General features: G+C 43.2%; 2 protein-coding genes across 2 annotated transcripts; both read left to right on the top strand.

The window, feature by feature from the left end:
- The first annotated feature begins 48 nt into the window (after positions 1-48).
- pclaf (PCNA clamp associated factor) lies at positions 49-2,686 on the top strand. Its single transcript, XM_070907884.1, has 4 exons — positions 49-147; positions 1,163-1,249; positions 1,359-1,539; positions 2,543-2,686. The coding sequence occupies exons 1-4, from the start codon at positions 102-104 to the stop codon at positions 2,577-2,579; spliced, it is 351 nt and encodes a 116-aa protein (XP_070763985.1). The 5' UTR covers positions 49-101; the 3' UTR covers positions 2,580-2,686.
- Positions 2,687-3,682: 996 nt separating this feature from the next.
- On the top strand, positions 3,683-17,371 carry LOC139286864 (L-fucose kinase). The gene is made up of 23 exons (XM_070907795.1): positions 3,683-3,764; positions 4,578-4,729; positions 4,929-4,979; positions 5,050-5,175; positions 5,898-5,970; positions 6,080-6,177; positions 6,313-6,393; positions 6,857-6,976; positions 8,558-8,729; positions 9,222-9,328; positions 9,414-9,515; positions 10,052-10,225; positions 10,556-10,629; positions 11,390-11,745; positions 12,408-12,642; positions 12,721-12,887; positions 13,549-13,776; positions 13,872-14,015; positions 14,541-14,660; positions 15,290-15,477; positions 15,702-15,801; positions 16,725-16,948; positions 17,217-17,371. The coding sequence occupies exons 1-23, from the start codon at positions 3,683-3,685 to the stop codon at positions 17,286-17,288; spliced, it is 3,246 nt and encodes a 1,081-aa protein (XP_070763896.1). The 3' UTR covers positions 17,289-17,371.
- The last annotated feature ends 258 nt before the right edge of the window (positions 17,372-17,629 follow it).

Genomic DNA, 17,629 nt, shown 5'->3' with positions numbered 1-17,629 from the left:
CCGCTGTTCTTTTTAAACCAAGGCGGGACACTTCACTTCACACATTGTGGTCAGTGTAGTTGGTGTTGAAACAGCATTTGACTTTACAGGTCGCTACCAATATGGTGAGGACTAAAGCCGACAGTGTTCCCGGGTCGTATAGAAAAGGTACAGTAACACATTGCAGATATTTATTACGAATTCAGCATAAAATAGCTAATTTGTGATAATGTTGTCATGTAGTCTGGCGGGCCAGGCGAGCACTCACTAGCCAAACAAAGCAGACAGAGTGACATGATTGTTTTCCCCGGACAGGCCAGGACACGTTATGTGTTACATGTTATATTATTTGATAACCTAGGTTATATATTAACATGTCAATCTGTTAAATCCATGGTTAAATCCCGGACCACCAGTCTTCCAAACAACAGCCTCCCGCCAACACGGAGGCTGAGTTAGCTGCGTTCTTCGTTCCTCCTGAATAGCCGAAGCCATTATTTAAAAAAACAATTTAAAGTGGTGCTGTCTTCAAAATCGTAGTTCTACCTTAGCATTCTGATCCACAGAAGAGATGACATTTTACTTCGTCTTTTCCATAAGGTAGTGTCTTGTATTCTAGAAACTGGCGCCAGTTTTGAGCGCCGCAGTGCGGCTTTGTTCGGGCGTCACACCAAACCCGTCTTAAAAAAGTTACTTAATTTAAAGCGTTCTTGCATATCGTTGATAGCACGTGTAACCGTGCATGACTGACAATATTGTCTTAACCGACGGGGTCTTCTGCTAAATTCGGCATACGATTGATCCGCCGTTCAGTTCTCGAATTAGTAAAAGTGATCTTTTTAAAACTTGGTTTAGGTCGAATTGCGTGAAAACCCCAATTGTGAGTATCTATAGCGTTAATGCATACACGCAGACACTGGCACATTTCCGCACTTTAGCTTATTTTTTATTTTTTTTAAACAAGCTTAAAAGCTCACTTAGCCCACTGTTTGCTTTTTGTGACATTATATCCAAACTGTACTCTGCTTTTCTTTCACATCAGTTCCCCACAGGGTGCAATAAAGTGTCATTTTACTGCTTCAATGATGGTTTCCCACTTATGATGGCTGTCCTTGATCCGATTCTTCCTTTTTATGTTTTATTACACACCCAGTCATCAGAGTGTGTTTGATTGTGTTTGCAGCTGTTGCAGCTGCTGCACCCCGGAAGTCCCTGGGATCCAGTTCGGCCAATTCCTCCTCCTGCTCCAGCAGCCAGGCATCCACACCTGGTCAGTCGCTGCAACCACTACCATACCTGACACAACCCCACGCTCAGTATATACACAGGACATGATGTGATGGAGTTGATAATGAGCTTATGGTGTTTTAAATTCACAGCAAAGGGCAAATATGCTGGCGGTAACCCAGTGTGTCCCCGTCCCACACCGACCTGGCAGAAGGGCATCGGAGACTTCTTCGGTGGTCCCCCGAGGAAGCCTGAGAAGGAGAACCAGAGGCCCAGGGAGGTTGAGGATGATGAAGAGGCTGGAGGCAGTGGGATGTCAAAGGCCAGCAGGAAGTACGTTGGCCTGCTGCATTCTGCCACATTATTTGAATTTTACAAGTCCTTACTGGTAGATGACCCGCCGCTGGGCTTTAATCTGGAGGGTTTCTCCTCCACATCTGGTCCCGTTAGTCAGCTGTGAGTTATCTCTCTAATAAATAAGAGACTTCAGAGTTCAGGCTCACTGTTCTTCTGGAGACGCATTGATCCATCAAACAATACAAGCAGACTTGTCTGGGCTGCAACTAACTATTATTACGTTAAATCAGTTAATTATTTTCTAGATTGATCGTTTGACCTGTAAAATGTCAGCCGGCGCTACACTAGTTTGTTTGTGGACGGACTGGGAGGTGATCTGCAGGCTCCTCTGATCAGAAGAGGACAGCTGTTAAAGGGCCAGTTCACCCAGTTCACAAGACATTTCCCCAGTAACTCCTACTGGTATCTCACTGCGCAGATTTTGATATATTCACCTCTTCTGTCATCAGTGAATATGATGATGAACATGTGGCGCTTAAAGCTCATAATTACATTTGAAGAACTCAACAGCAACATGTCTCTCCAGAAACAATGTTACGTTGACTTTGAATGATCACAGGTCTCACTGTGCGTTTGACTGTTCCTCCTGAAGGTAGATAATAGTGAAGTTATGTTATTGAGTCATTTAAATGGTTTTGTAGAAAACGGTTTACACTGAACAGTGGAGCTTTTTGTATCAGTGCTGACATTCAGGTATCTGATCAATATTAACTGACTAACATCCTGCCTGAGTTGTTTATGAACAAGCTCTTATCTTTGCCTGTTTTGTTGTGACTCGAGTTAAACAATGAAGTAGAATCTGATTATACATGTAAAGTTACATTAAACTGACTATAAAACATGTTTGTGTGTACAGACTGATCCTGTGCTGATGTTTGTGAGCATGCTCTTTAAAGCCACCAAAATAAGTTTCCTTGTATCTTTAGAGAAGTTGTGAAACCATGTTTGTCTTCTGACCTGGTTTATTTTCCGTCTGCAGGTCCAGACCGCTGCCCGATGAGGAGGAGGATGACTGAAGATGAATGAATCTGTTTGACTGTTGGTCCTGTTGCTGCCTCCAAACCTGCTTAGTGGCATTTTAATCTGTACATCTGTGTATATATAATTTCTGCTGAATTCAATTTGTATAGTTCATTAAACATTTTTATGTTTTTAACCTGCAGAGTCTCATCTGTAACGTGTTGCTATAAATGCTTTTTGCTTTGGGTTTGTTTATTTTTACATGAGTAATCTAAATATATATTTTTACATGATTAATAATAGTCTAATGACATAATAGTATAACAGTCTCAGGACATTTACTGCATTGAGTACTTATACTGTGGTGACATTTTCAATGAAGGACTTGTAACAGTATTTTTATAGTGTGGTATTGGTACTTTTACTGAAGTAAAGGATCTTACTGGTACAGCAGTGTGTGATGCATAAATACTTATAATCCAATAATATATATTCTGAAATGGGCCATTCTGCACTATGAGTACTTTTACTTTTGTACTTTAACTCAAGTAAACGATCTTCCATCTCTGAGTAACATGACAATAAACTTATCTCAAGCCTCCACCTTCGACTCCGCCTTGCCAGGATGTCCCGGTACTGAAATTAATTGTACCTCGTGTATGGGAACCAGCAGCTCTAAAAACCCCTCCAGGATGTTTAACATTCACGAATCTCTTCAGAAAGCAGCTAGCTCGGAAGCTACCGCGGAGCGTTGTTTCCTTGTCTATATCCATTAACAATCAACCGCATGACCGAGAGGTCCAAAGGTTAAAATCAAACGCGCGAGTTGTAACCTACGGAGACTCGCGCGGTCAGGACTAAGCGAATGGAGCGAACAAACAGAAAACAGTCAACAGCGTCTGAACGTAGCATCTTAAGTGGTTAGCTTCAGATGATGTAATGAAGACGGCAGGTTAAACTGGTCAGGGTTCGTAAGTGTACTTTTCTCCGGTATCCTGCTCGGCTAACTCCGCCCTGCTGCCTCTGTCTCTTGTCAGACGTGATCCACCTTGTCGGTAATAGGCTCAATGTGTAACGTCAGCTAACAGCTACAGTTTTAGCTAGCTATGATCTCTGAAGTGCTTATAGGACTTTACAGTCAGTTGTGATCCGTCAGAAGATGTCCGGAATTAGCGGGTTCAGATGGACGGTGGTCGTCCTGACCTGCCAACACAAAGACAGCGTCTACTCCTTCCAGAGAGGTGAGGATCATCTGCTCTTTCTACGATCTTTGAGCTTTCGTTTTGTCGTCTGAAGTTACACCGATCGGCCTGAGGGTGGCGCTGATGGACATAAGATTAATATTAGAGGTTTTGTGCATTTGAATTATTATGACAGTTATATTTATCAGGTAAATATGTCTTAAACCTTAACAATGTATTAAATCTAAAAGTAAATGGTAAATGATCTCACTTATATAACCCTTTTCAGCCTTCACGGTTCCCAAAGTCTCATTCACATTCACACACCGATGGCGACCGAGCTGCCATGCAAGGTGCTGGTCTCCATAGGGAGCAACTTAGGGTTCAGTGTCTTGCTCAAGGACACTTCGACATGACGGGGGGAGCCGGGGATCGAACCCCCAACCTGCTCTAACCAGCTCTACCTCCCCTGGGCCACCATGCCACAAAAAAAAGTGTGTAAAAGTGCGTTTGCAGTGTATGGAAAAGTGCCAAACAAACAAGGACATATTCAGTGGTGGAAAGTACATTTACTGTACTTAAGTACCATTCTGAGGTACTTAACTTTGATTTGATGAGACGTGTGAAGTCAACACTGAGTTTTTTCCTGCCTGGAAACAACTTTTAGTCGTGCACAAACTCTTAATGTGGTTTTATGTTTAGTGTATTCAATAATTAATTATTGGTTGCAGCCTTCAGATAATGTTTTTGAAGTAAAGAGAAAGTTCTCAAAGTGAAATCACCAACCTTATGGGAACATCACAGAAATATTTTATAGACAGAGATGTACTACGCTTCTCACACAGTGTGTGTGTGTGTGTGTGTGTGTGTCAGAGCTGGAGTTGCGGCAGCAGCGTGGCTCTCTCTCTCAGGGTGCGTTGGTTTTGACTGTGCGGGACCGCCAGGAGCCGCTGGGCAGCGGGGGGGCGACACTGAACGCGCTGCTGGTAGCAGCTGAACACCTGAGCAACAGAGCCGGACACACTGTGAGTTTACACAGCTCAGACTGTTAGCAACTAGAGATTATTGTCATCATCCATTCATCTGAATGTCAGAAATAGAAATTACAAATTACTAAAACAGTCGCTGGTTCATTGATACTTGACTTACAGTGTGTGGTGTTACATGTTTTTATAGGTTAATTCTTGAACTACAGGACATTACTTCCTGTTTTCTTTTGCTCAGGTGGTGACTGCTGACGTCTTGGATGAAGCTCACATACTCATCCTCCACACAGTGAGTCCAGCAGCAGCAGCACATGTTGATCTTCTTCTTCAGTCCATGCAGCAGTTTTTTCCTCCTGCAGGGTCGTGATTTCCCCTGGAGCTCCTGCAGCAGAGCGTTCTGCTGGCTGCCTCAACAGAAACCAGAGCAGAGAGTCCAGGCTCCGGTCTGCTGTCTGGACCTGCTGCTGGACTGCCTGAGTAACCAGGTCTGATCATTTCTTGCACCAAGAACTTCACCCTCTACAGCTTGACAATAAAATCACGTGGAACATCACAGGGCTGCATGTTAAACCACCTCAGTTCACCATAAAGCATTAATCAAACTTCCATACTTTATTATAATAGTTCAAGTCCATTCTCTCATCGAGGATAAGATGATAGTTTGTTCTGGTCTCGATGATAATATGGATACTTCACCTTTTTCCATAGTTTGTCTTTTTTTTGTTGGGGATGCACACATATTGTTATTATACACACTTATTGTTATTAGATACCCAGATACAGTCGAGTGCAGTCCAGTACAGCAGCTCTGTCACATATTCTACCTTTACAAAGCTTATAATGCAGAAGCTCTAAGTTTCCAGCAGCTTGTTGAATTCAGGCTGTTCTGGGGGGCAAAGGGGGTCCTTCAGGATTAGAAAAGTGGACTTGATAAAGTGTTTCATATAGAAATGTGTTTCTAATATCTTCCCCCCTCTCAGTATGATGCAGTCCAGTTCAACCCCTCAGTAATAAACATTAAGTTACATTAACACCTCTGTGACAGGGACTTAATGTTGAGGACTGGTGTAATGAGGGAGCCGGTGTTGGTCTGGTATTTAATCACATAGTAGTTTGAATAATAAAGGCTTTTTAACTTTTGTACCTTAATGATAATGATGATTTTTTTTTGTAGACATTAAACAAACAGTTTCTGTCATTGACTCAGATTTGTCCTGGTTCTCCTCCCGGTGTTTGGGTCTGCAGCACCGACATGATCCTCACCATCCCTCCTGACTTTGGTGAGTCGGCTATCATCTGTCACTTCAACATGTCCAGGAAGTTTTAAAATGTTTTATAATTCATCGATGAGTACTCATAACTTTCTGCTGAAATCTGTGTGTGTGTTAGTTTTGTCGTGGGAGGGTTTCTCCGGTGTTCGGGTTTTGGCATTACCAGGTAACGTCTCCTACGCAGCCAATCACGGAGTCTACCTGTCCGACCAACAGGTGCTCACTTTATTCAAACTGATTTCTTTTTATCCTTTATGTTATTTCTAGTTTTTACTTGCCAGTGTAACGTTTTGAATGATCTTTTATCAGTGTCTTATTTGCGACTGAAGGTGCATTTGTTTTGTCTCCCAGGGTCAGGTCAGGGACATCATCTACAAGGGAACAAAGGAGCAGATTCAACAAGCTGTGATGCTTGATGGGAAAGTGCCGCTGGTGTGTCCTCCTTTCTTTCTTGTGTAGAAAAATCAAACACACCTTTTGATTTCCTGTTCGACCGATAAAGAAGACTGAAGTGTTTTGCTGAAGCTGCTGACAGATGTTTGTTTTGTTTTCTGAAAGAGTCAGTTCACCAAAAATCACAATCAGAATCGTCTGTGAGTGTTCTGGAAAGAGATATTACTTATTATATATCTCAAGCTGTCAAAACCTCTCACAGTAATGTGCAGGGCTGAATACCACCAGGAGTAAACAGGAAATTATTTTTTGGGGGAATTTGGGGATATTAACTGTTATTATCAAAACAGTCCCAACAACCTGTTAGTATTTAGTATTTTCCTTCAGAGTTTTACTCTTGTTTCGGAGGAAAGGAGTTAAATTGATATTTAGGCTAATAAATGTTCATACTGACATTATCAACATGCTATTGTGTGACCCGTTGTAATCTGTATGTGTGCAGGTGTCAGGTCCAGTCTTCTTCAGCAGGTCTGTATCAGAGAAGTTACTGCAGACTCACGTCACTCCTCCTCTGGACGGCTGCACCTACCTGGGCCTGGACTCTGGAGCTCCACCCCTCCAGGTACCTGCCCCTCTTTCTGTGTGATCATGTAGAGACAAAGAAAACATTCAAATGCTCCCAAAAAGCAATGTCATTGGTGGAAAGTAACTAAGTACATTTACTCAAGTATTGTACTTAAGTATAATTTCGAGGTACTCGTACTTTACTTGAGTATTTCCATTCTATGTTACTTTATACCTCTACTCCACTACATTTTACATAAAAACATATGATCCGTTTATGAATAACAGCACATTGTTAAAGATTAAACCAGTGGTTTATCAGTTTCACCCTTATACACATTATCCCTCTAAACATCTTTAAATAACTGTTTGAGCCCCAAAGGAATCAGAATCAGAAATACTTTATTGATCCCCTGGGGGAAATTATACAATATAAGGGCTAGATTATAAAATATTTCACCAAAAATCTGAAATTAAAGAAAAGTCCAAAAGATGAAAACAAATGTGTGATCAAAAGTTAGTTTTTTTCTCTCAGGACCCCTCAGATTTATCTGATGACCCTTGGGAGGGGCCAGGCCCTTAGGTTGGGAACCACTGGACTAAACAAGCTAACTGTATATAAAGTAGTTAAACTAGCTAACTGCATACATGAAGTAGTTAAACTAGCTAACTGCATATATGAAGTAGTTAAACAAGCTAACTGTATATGAAGTAGTTAAACTAGCTAACTGCATATATGAAGTAGTTAAACAAGCTAACTGTATATAAAGTAGTTAAACTAGCTAACTGCATATATGAAGTAGTTAAACTAGCTAACTGTATATAAAGTAGTTAAACTAGCTAACTGTATATAAAGTAGTTAAACTAGCTAACTGCATATATGAAGTAGTTAAACAAGCTAACTGTATATGAAGTAGTTAAACTAGCTAACTGCATATATGAAGTAGTTAAACAAGCTAACTGTATATAAAGTAGTTAAACTAGCTAACTGCATATATGAAGTAGTTAAACTAGCTAACTGTATATAAAGTAGTTAAACTAGCTAACTGCATATATGAAGTAGTTAAACTAGCTAACTGCATATATGTAGTAGTTAAACAAGCTAACTGCATATATGAAGTAGTTAAACTAGCTAACTGCATATATGTAGTAGTTAAACAAGCTAACTGCATATATGTAGTTAAACTAGCTAACTGCATATATGAAGTAGTTAAACTAGCTAACTGCATATATGTAGTTATACTAGCTAACTGCATATATGAAGTAGTTAAACTTGCTAACTGTATATAAAGTAGTTAAACTTGCTAACTGCATATATGAAGTAGTTAAACTAGCTAACTGTATATAAAGTAGTTAAACTAGCTAACTGTATACCAAAGCATACTTTGATATTTCAGATCAGTTTTTGAATGTTACACGATTTGTGCTACTTTAAAAAAGATCCCACAACATGATTAGTGACATGCAAGAAAAAATTTATCGATATATATATATATATATAGTTTGTTAGGTCTGCTCAGTAATAAACCATATTTGTTTTTTTAATCATCCTGATGTCAGTTTTGGTCATTTTCTGTTGGACAGCTGATCTGAAACAACGCTCTCTTCTTATTTCATCCCTTCATCTTCGTCATCTCAGATTTCTTTGTTCCTGGACCTGTTGAAGTGTCTCTGCTCAGATCTGACTCAGGATCAGTTTGTGAGTGAGGGGAGATCCGGATGCAATCCTGCTGTTGGACCACAGGGGGCGGCGGTGAGGAGTGGCAGGACGGAGCTGTGGAGGATCCTGAGAGGAACTCCACTCAGACTGGGTGGGTGTCTCTACCTCTCCTGTCTCCCTATAAAACAGTCTGTCTGTCTGTTCTGTTACAGCTCAGTACATTTCTGACTCTGTACCAACACAGCGCCCTCTTGTGGACATGTGTGGTTCTGTTAGCAGTCCACCTTTTCTTCATTACCTCAACCACAAATATTCAGTATTTTTACTTTGTTGTTAATAATGTACAAGTTACTGACAATGTGCAGGATTCAAGTCAAAAGTCTTTAATTCATGTCTGATTGAAATTGCTGAATTCAATTTTACTGAAGTAAAAGATCTGAGTGCTTCTTCCACCTCTGCTGGTCACAATACGTCTCCTGCTTCACTGTAAAGTCTCAGTGTTTGTGACCTGGAGGCTTCAAGTTTTCACATCAAACTTGTGTAAGTTTAATGCTGGACTCTGATTGGCTCCAGACTAGTGATGTCATAAATTCTGCTGGTACGTCAGTGTTAAACTGAGATCCGAGCACTCTCATTCTAACAGTGTACATCCCCAGCGGTCGCTATGACTACCTGACTCTGTCTGGAAAGCAACATGTGGAGCGACTGACCTGTGATTGGACGGATAGAAACACACTGTCTCACGTCCAGGTGACACCTCCTGTTCCTCAGCATCCTCATTAAAATGTCTCACTGCAGTTTCACTACAGCCACCTGACTTCCTGTTTCCCCTCAGAGAGAGAGCGGGGTGAATGAAGGAGCTCGACTGATCAACAGCGTTCTGGAGGGAGATGTTGCTGTGGCAACCGGAGCGGTGGTGCAACACTGCCACCTACAGGTCAGGAGTTAATAAGGAATGCATCTTTGAGGTTTGAATTCACCCCAGTGGTAACCATAGACTGCATATCAAGATGGACGACATGACAGCTCCCTGAAAGTGAAGCCAAAACAATCGATCGCCCCCGGGTGGCTGGCTGCTGTATAGGTTATGAGCCCCACCCCCTCCATGTTAGTGGATTGGACATGGGCCAAACTAAAAAAATCAAAGTACATGTCAAATAAATTTGCAATGTTTGCTCAAGTGTTGATGATATAAATCAGAATCAGAAATACTTTAAAAAGGGGGTGTCATGATTGACAGCTATGATTGACTCACAATTGGGTCGGGCGGGTGTGTGGGCGGGACCTCGCACCGTGGCTCCACCCCCCGATCACCACTGTCCAGACTCCAGCTTCAAATGACGTCACCAGTGCAAGATGGCAGCGGCCGTGTCTGGGAGGGTTTGGCTTCATGTTTGTACAGTGGGAGGAAGAGGAGATGCGTCGGCCATCTTTATATACAGTCTGTGGTTGTAACCTTTGACTCCCCACCAGGGTCCTCTGGAAGTCCCGTCAGGTTGTTTACTGTCAGGTCTCCAGTTGTCGACACCACAGTGTATCAGGCAGCTGGAGCTGGCCAATGACATCATCATCCAGGGACATCGAATTGAGCTGGGGGAGCTGAAGCTGAACGTCTACACAGTGATGGGAGCGCAGGACGACCTGGAGGTAAAATACACTAAATATTTAACTCATTTGGCCCCCAAAACAAGTCTTAACTCAAGATTCACTGAAAAGATGAAGAAGCTTCGAACACACCTCACTGTTCATCCGCTGAGGAAGACTGAGCTGCTGTTGAAAGCTCTGAAACAAGACAGTAAGTGAACCTTGAGTTAAGTTGACTTGTTTCATTAAGCTACTGTTTGTAAGGTGAAGAATGAATGTTTGACTTCATCCTTTTATTTAAAGGATATTTTATTTAACTTTTGTTAAAGACATGTTGAGACATGAAGATGTGATCCTCTCTGACCTCCTCCTCCTCCTGCTCCTCCTCGTCAGGTCTCCTCTGATGACAGCAACGCCTCCTTCCTCAACCAGAGATGGAGCCTCTTCTACAGCAGAACAGGAATCCAGTAGGACTCAGTTCACCACCTGATCTCTGACCTTTAAAATACACTTAGCTTTTTACTCGTGGATCACCTCCTCTTTCCTCTCTCTCCTCTCCTCTCTCTCCTCTCCTCTCTCTCTCTCTCTCTCCTGTCTCTCCTCTCCTCTCCTCTCTCTCTCTCCTCTCCTCTCCTCTCCTCTCTCTCCTCTCCCCTCCTCTCCTCCTCTCCCTCCTCTCCTCTCTCCTCTCTCTCCTCTCCTCTCCTCTCTCTTCTCTCCTCTCTCTCCTCTCTCTCTCTCCTGTCTCTCCTCTCCTCTCCTCTCCTCTCCTCTCCTCTCCTCTCCCCTCCCCTCCTCTCCTCCTCTCCCTCCTCTCCTCTCCTCTCCTCTCCTCTCTCCTCTCTCTCCTCTCCTCTCCTCTCTCTCTCTCTCCTGTCTCTCCTCTCCTCTCCCTCCTCTCCTCTCCTCTCTCTTCTCTCCTCTCTCTCCTCTCTCTCTCTCTCCTGTCTCTCCTCTCCTCTCCTCTCCTCTCCTCTCTCTCCTCTCTCTCTCTCTCCTGTCTCTCCTCTCCTCTCCTCTCTCTCTCTCTCCTGTCTCTCCTCTCCTCTCCTCTCCTCTCCTCTCCTCTCCTCTCCCCTCCTCTCCCTCCTCTCCTCCTCTCCTCTCCTCTCCTCTCCTCTCCTCTCTCCTCTCTCTCTCTCTCCTGTCTCTCCTCTCCTCTCTCTCCTCTCTCTCTCTCTCCTGTCTCTCCTCTCCTCTCCTCTCTCTCCTCTCCTCTCCTCTCAGGCCAGAGGAGTTGTGGGTCAGAGGAGAACAGCACTCCCTCCTGGAGGCTCGCCTCTTCCCGGTCCTCCATCCCAGAGGAGGTGCTGTGGATCTGGAGGGAGGTGTCTGCTGGCTGCTGGGGGGGGCCGGCTGTCTGCGGAGGTGGAGGGAGGCGTGGAGGCTCTCTCTGAAGGAGGTGATGTCACTCACCCACCAGGAGGTGGAGCTGCAGTGGAGGGAGGAGTTACTGTTCCTGGCAGGGAGGAGGAGAGTGATTGATGCTCTGAGGAGTCGCACAGACGTCTGCCTGCTGCCGTGCTTCAGGGCCGCGGTGCTGGGAGGCCAGCAGGAGGCGCTGCTGGAGACACTCGACAGCAGTGAGTCACAACATGCTAACAATAATAATGATGGTATTGATAATAATACACTTTATTTATACAGCACTTTTCAAAACAAAGTTACTCTACATGGCTGAACCAGGATTAAAACATTTCAGGAGGCAATGAGGCAAATAAAGTAAAATGAAATTTAATCTATATCTTTAAAAAAAATCTAAATCTGTAATAATTATAAAACTACAATCCTCTTTTTCTTTGTTTCTTCTAAATATTACAGAATTACAGTCGACATCAATGCTTTTATCTTTTTGTGGGGCATTTAATTTAATTAGATGTTGACTTTTATATTGGGCAGCTGATATTAGCTTATTGCAGATATATTGTATATGATTGATTGATTTTTACACTGTAAAATGTGTCGGCTAAAAATGTGATTTTATCAACGGCAAACATGTTATGGTCCACTATTTAAGATTAGAACGATAATAACAAAACGAAAACAGTAATGACTAGTTATTTTTTATTGATTAGATAATAATCAAATAATTCCCATGAGACAGAACAATCCAATATTAAAAGGAATTCAGATAACAGGATCAATCTCTGCTTGTGATTCAACATGAACGAGACGTCCTGAAACATTGTTTTGTTGATTTCATTTTGTTTATTTATGTAACTTCCTGTTTCTCTTCTCTTCTCAGTTGCAGCAGGAAGCAGGCAGCAGGGGGTGGAGTCAGGCGCAGAGCTGGGCGTGGCCGCCCGCTGTCTGTCCTGTATTGCTGATGTGTTGGTGTGCATGGCGGGGGGGAGGGGAGGGCTGAGGAGCGGACCAGCCGCTAACGAGGCCTGGAGCTCCGCCTACTTCCTGTTAGAGGAGGGTAACCTGAGGGGTGGAGTCAACGCCCTGGCTACGCAGAGAGAGCACTGGCTCAGCAGGTGAGCATCACCCTCAACGTTTTTATTTGGTGTTTTAATGTCGTGATGATCGGTTCTTCCTGTGACTGCCCCCTACAGGCCGGACCTGCTGGTTCGGGCGGCGCGGCACTACGAGGGCGCCGGCCAGGTGCTTCTACGACAAGCTGTGATGTCATCACAGAGGTTCATCTCCATTGGCCAGGGTGAGGTCCCGCCCCTTGAGGAGTGGCAGGAAGTGGAGTGTCCGGCCAGGCTGGACTTGGCAGGTGAGTCACCTGAAAACAACAAACGACACACACTACAACGATTAGTCGATCTATCAATTAGTCAAAAGAAAATGAAACAGCCACTATTTTGATAATTGATTAAAGTCTTTTTTCAAGCACAAAGAGAATTTTCTGCCTATATTTTAGTAAACTGGATATTTTGGGCTTTTAGACTGTTGGTCGGACTAAACAAGATATTTTCAGGACGTCACCTTTTGCTCTACAATGTAGTGATGAGTATTTCCCACTGTTTTCTGCTTTATATACAACCAACAGTCCTGCAGATTCATCGATAATGAAAATATTAATATAATATGTATTCCGTAGTTGCAGCTCTACATGATTAATTTGATGTTGCATGGCTGTGGATTTGGCTCAAACTACTTTTTGACATTGTTGAACTTATTTGTCAGGAAAACAGAAGAAAGTAACCTTGGTCAACGCTGTGTGTCAGTAATCAGTGTTTTCTTCACTCTCCCTTCACGCATGATGCGACCGTTGTTTTCAGTACAGCATGTTCAAATGTTAATTTAGCAAAATGTTAAACATCTGAGAAGGTTTCATGAATGAAAAAACAGAAAACCAGACCCAGTTTGACTGCTGTAAACACATTTCCCACCTGTTGAAAACATCTGTGAACAGCAGCATCGTTGTGTTTCAGGCGGCTGGAGCGACACTCCGCCCATCGCCTTTGAGCACGGCGGCTCTGTGACAAACGTCGCAGTGAAGGTCGATGGGAAGCGTCCTATTGGTGCCCGGGCCCGTCGCATCAGAGAGCCCCGCCTCCTGCTGGTCAGCTACGCTGGAGGGCGGGATAATGGGGTTTCCACGGAGACGGTGTGTGACAGCCTAGATGACCTGAGGGACTACTGTCAGCCTCACGCACCTGGTGGGAGACAGACATAACAAGTTCAAAGGGATGAAGAGAATCAGTGAGGTTTTTGTGTGTTTATGTGTGTCTGTGTGTGTGTGTGTGTGTTACAGGAGCCCTGCTGAAGGCGGTGTGTGTGTGCAGTGGCCTTGTGTCGCTCTCTTCCCAGCATCCTCTGGGGCATCAGCTGATGCAGCGTTGGGGAGGAGGGGTGGAACTCCACAGCTGGTCAGTGCTGCCCACCGGATCTGGACTGGGTGAGAAACCACCCGACGTGAAAAATATGAATATTTACTACAGCGAAACTAAATCCATCATAAAACAACTAAACTACAAACGAAAAAATAAATAAATAAATAAATAAATAAATAATAGTAATAATACATTTTATTTATAGAGCTAAATTAAATAGAGCTGAAACACAGTAAAGGCACAAGGTAACACAGGACATTAAAATGTCTAAAAAGTTGAGTTACTTCTAGAACAAAATAAGACGATGAAACATCTACAACAAAACAGAAGAACTACACCCACCCACAAGAAGACAACAAACCAAAACTGTCATCTGTCAACGAGACTGTAACACATTTATGACAACAACACACACACACATATATATATATAGTATAATAAGTGGTATCGGTGTTCAGAACAGATTTGATTCTAATATTTTCTGTTTGTTTGGAGAAATCTCCGAAATTCAACCCCACAAAGTTAAAGTTGAATCTGGCTGTGAGGGAGCTGGTCCAGAGGTCAGGGGTTGATCAGTACTTGTCCTGCAGGTACCAGCAGTATCCTGGCCGGGGCGCTGTTGGCTGCAGTCTACAGGTGCACCGGTCGAACCTACAACACAGACTCCCTCATCCACGCTGTCCTCTACCTGGAACAGATTCTCACCACAGGTAGTTGTTTTGTTTAGAGTTGTTGTCACTTATGTATCTCTGATTTGGAGACGCGCCACACAAACTAAATCTATCTCTGTCTTTGTGTAGAGTTGTTGTCATGGTTACTCACGGTGGGTTCTGATTATCTTCAAATGTTTAGTTCAGAATCAAAATCAGAATCAGAAATACTTTATTGATCCCCGGGGGGAAATTACACAAAAATAAGAAAACAGACAGGAGCAACTGTAACAGGCTGCATGCACGGTCGGCGCATGAATCTGGAAACCTATCAACTCTCCTCTGACGACAATTTGAATGCAGATGTTTAAAAAGCTAATGAAAGCTGATGTCTAGGAATCTGAGATTGATAAAAAAGCTGCATTGCTGTCAGACGATAGCCCATGACTTCCCCAGCTCTCCACACGGCCTGTTTACCTGCAAAGCCTGCTCAAACGTGATTGGTCAATACTACTCGTGCTGCAAACAAAAACCAGAACACTTCTGATACCAAATTCTTGTCCCTTGTCTACAGATTCATACAGATGCATTGATATACAGAAGTCTGTTTAAAGAGATTAGGAGTCAAGTATCAGAAAAGTCGTGCAGGATCGGTTCTGTCTGCTGCCTCTGAACTTCTTCTTCTCCAGGTGGAGGCTGGCAGGATCAGGTGGGAGGTCTGGTGGGTGGAGTCAAGGTGGGCCGTTCCAGAGCGTCCCTGCCCCTGCAGGTAGACGTGGAACGTCTCAGTCCTCCAGAGGACTTCCTGGTTTCTCTGGAGCAGCACCTCCTGCTGGTGTACACCGGCAAGACTCGCCTGGCTCGCAACCTGCTGCAGGTTCGTCCTTTGGTCCAATGGTACTCTAAACAGCTGTGTTTTCAAAATAAAACTCCTGTTAACAAATCAGTCAGAAGAAAACTGGCTGCCATGTTGTTTAAAACAGGTGGTTTAAATCTTTAATGGCAAAAAAAATCATGTAGAATATCTTTTATATATATATACAGAATATCTATTGATGATGATGATCATGTTGATCATGGTGTTGGTGGTTTTGTCCGCAGGATGTGGTTCGCAGCTGGTACAGCCGTCTGCCCTCGATGGTCCAGAACGCCCAGCAGCTGGTGTCTAACTCAGAGGACTGTGCTGGAGCCTGTTCAGATGGTGAGGCCGTTCGCCGCAACATGGTTTATGGAGAAACAGCTACATACAGTTAGACTGGAGGAAGTAATCAGATCCTTTACTGCAGTAAAAGTACTAATACCACACTGTATAATACTCTGTTCCAGTACAAGTCTGTACAAAGGAGTATAATCAGTAAACTGTCCTTAAAGTATTCTAGCAGTCAGATGTCCCCTGTGACTGTCCTCCTGTGACTGTCCTCCTGTTATAGATTCTGTCATTAGAGGATTATTCCTCATCATTAATGTGAAGCAGGATGTTACTGTTGGAGTTGAGGTGGAGCTCATTCTGAACTATCAGCTAATGATTATTAGTTCATTGTGGATGAATCAGCTGATTATTTTCTCCATTAATCCATCGATTGTTTGGTCACAATGACCCAGAGCCCAAAGTGACGCCTTCACAAAGCTCCACATTATTAACAAGACATTACAATTATTAACAGCATTCAGATGGAAAGCAGCACATCTGCATCTGAGCAGCTGGAACCACAAAAAGGTTTTACACCAAAAATCACAAAATAATGCATTTTGTGTCAATCAACTTATTGATTAATTGACAAATTAATGTGACTTTCTTTTTGAAAATGAAAAAGATGAAGGTCTCATCTATTGATACACATATTACATTTTCTTCTTCGTGTAACATTTCATATTACTAGCAGTTTCTCATAGTTTTAGTGATAGGAGGTGAAACAAGATTATTAAACTATAACCCAGTTAATAAACCAGGCTAATACCATGTTATGTTAATAGGAGTCCACCCTGGACCTCCTAACACCTCAAAACTGTCTTTAGTTATATCCTACATTTCCCAGAATGCCTTTTGCCAAACAGTGAACGGTGATCACCAACATGCAGTTTGAAATCAAAGGTGGCGAAAAGATCAAATCTGTCTCTCCGCAGGTTCTCTGTCCAGACTGGGTCTGTGTCTGGACCGCTCGTGGCAGCAGAAGAAGCTGATGGCTCCTGGTTGTGAGCCGGCCTCAGTGAGGGCCATGATGGAGGCCCTGAGGCCGCTGGTCCTGGGTCAGAGCCTGGCCGGAGCCGGAGGGGGGGGATTCCTATACCTTCTGACCCGAGAACCTCGACAGCAGCAGGCGGTGCTGCAGGTCCTTGACAACACGCCGGTAAGCAACGCAACTGATCAATTAATCACATCTGCCTCAGTGTTGTCCTGGCTGTCATCTAACCAACACAGCTCATTATTGATTATTGGTTATTTATTAGCAAGGGAGCGTTGTTAAAGTTTGAAAAATACAACATAAACCAAAGTGTGGCTCCTGTAAAAATAAAAAGTCAGGACCAGCCAAAGAGGTTCCAACATTAACAAATATACTGTTAATTGATAATTAATTATTCAGTTTTGTTACCGTGGTGATAATGTATTTCTTTTAGGGTCTGGGAGACTTCAGTGTTCACTCAGTGGAGCTGGACATGGACGGGATTACAGTCCTACCACCGTGCTGAGGACAAACACACACACACACACACACACGCACACACACAGAGCAGGTATGTGTGTCAGTCTTTGTGTCAACACACATTTAAGACAGTAAAGTCTTACAGCGACAGTCATGAAGTTCAATATAAGCACTTGATTTATGTTTTACTTATTGATGATGAAGACCTTTTAAAGCTTGTGAAGGACACGTTGACGTCCACTGTTCAGACATGAAGACATGAAGAGATCTGTTCCTTCCTGGTGGGATTTCAATGAAGTGATGGAGGACAAAAACAGTCCACAGTCCTGTTTGTGAAGTTTGGATAAATCAGGTGGAGACCTTCCACCGTTCGTCTTTGTATTGCAA

This window comes from Enoplosus armatus, chromosome 6, assembly GCF_043641665.1.
Source record: "Enoplosus armatus isolate fEnoArm2 chromosome 6, fEnoArm2.hap1, whole genome shotgun sequence".
Lineage (NCBI taxonomy): Eukaryota > Metazoa > Chordata > Actinopteri > Centrarchiformes > Enoplosidae > Enoplosus > Enoplosus armatus.
Note: the sequence above shows the minus strand (reverse complement) of the source record. Positions and strands in the feature narration are given on the sequence as shown.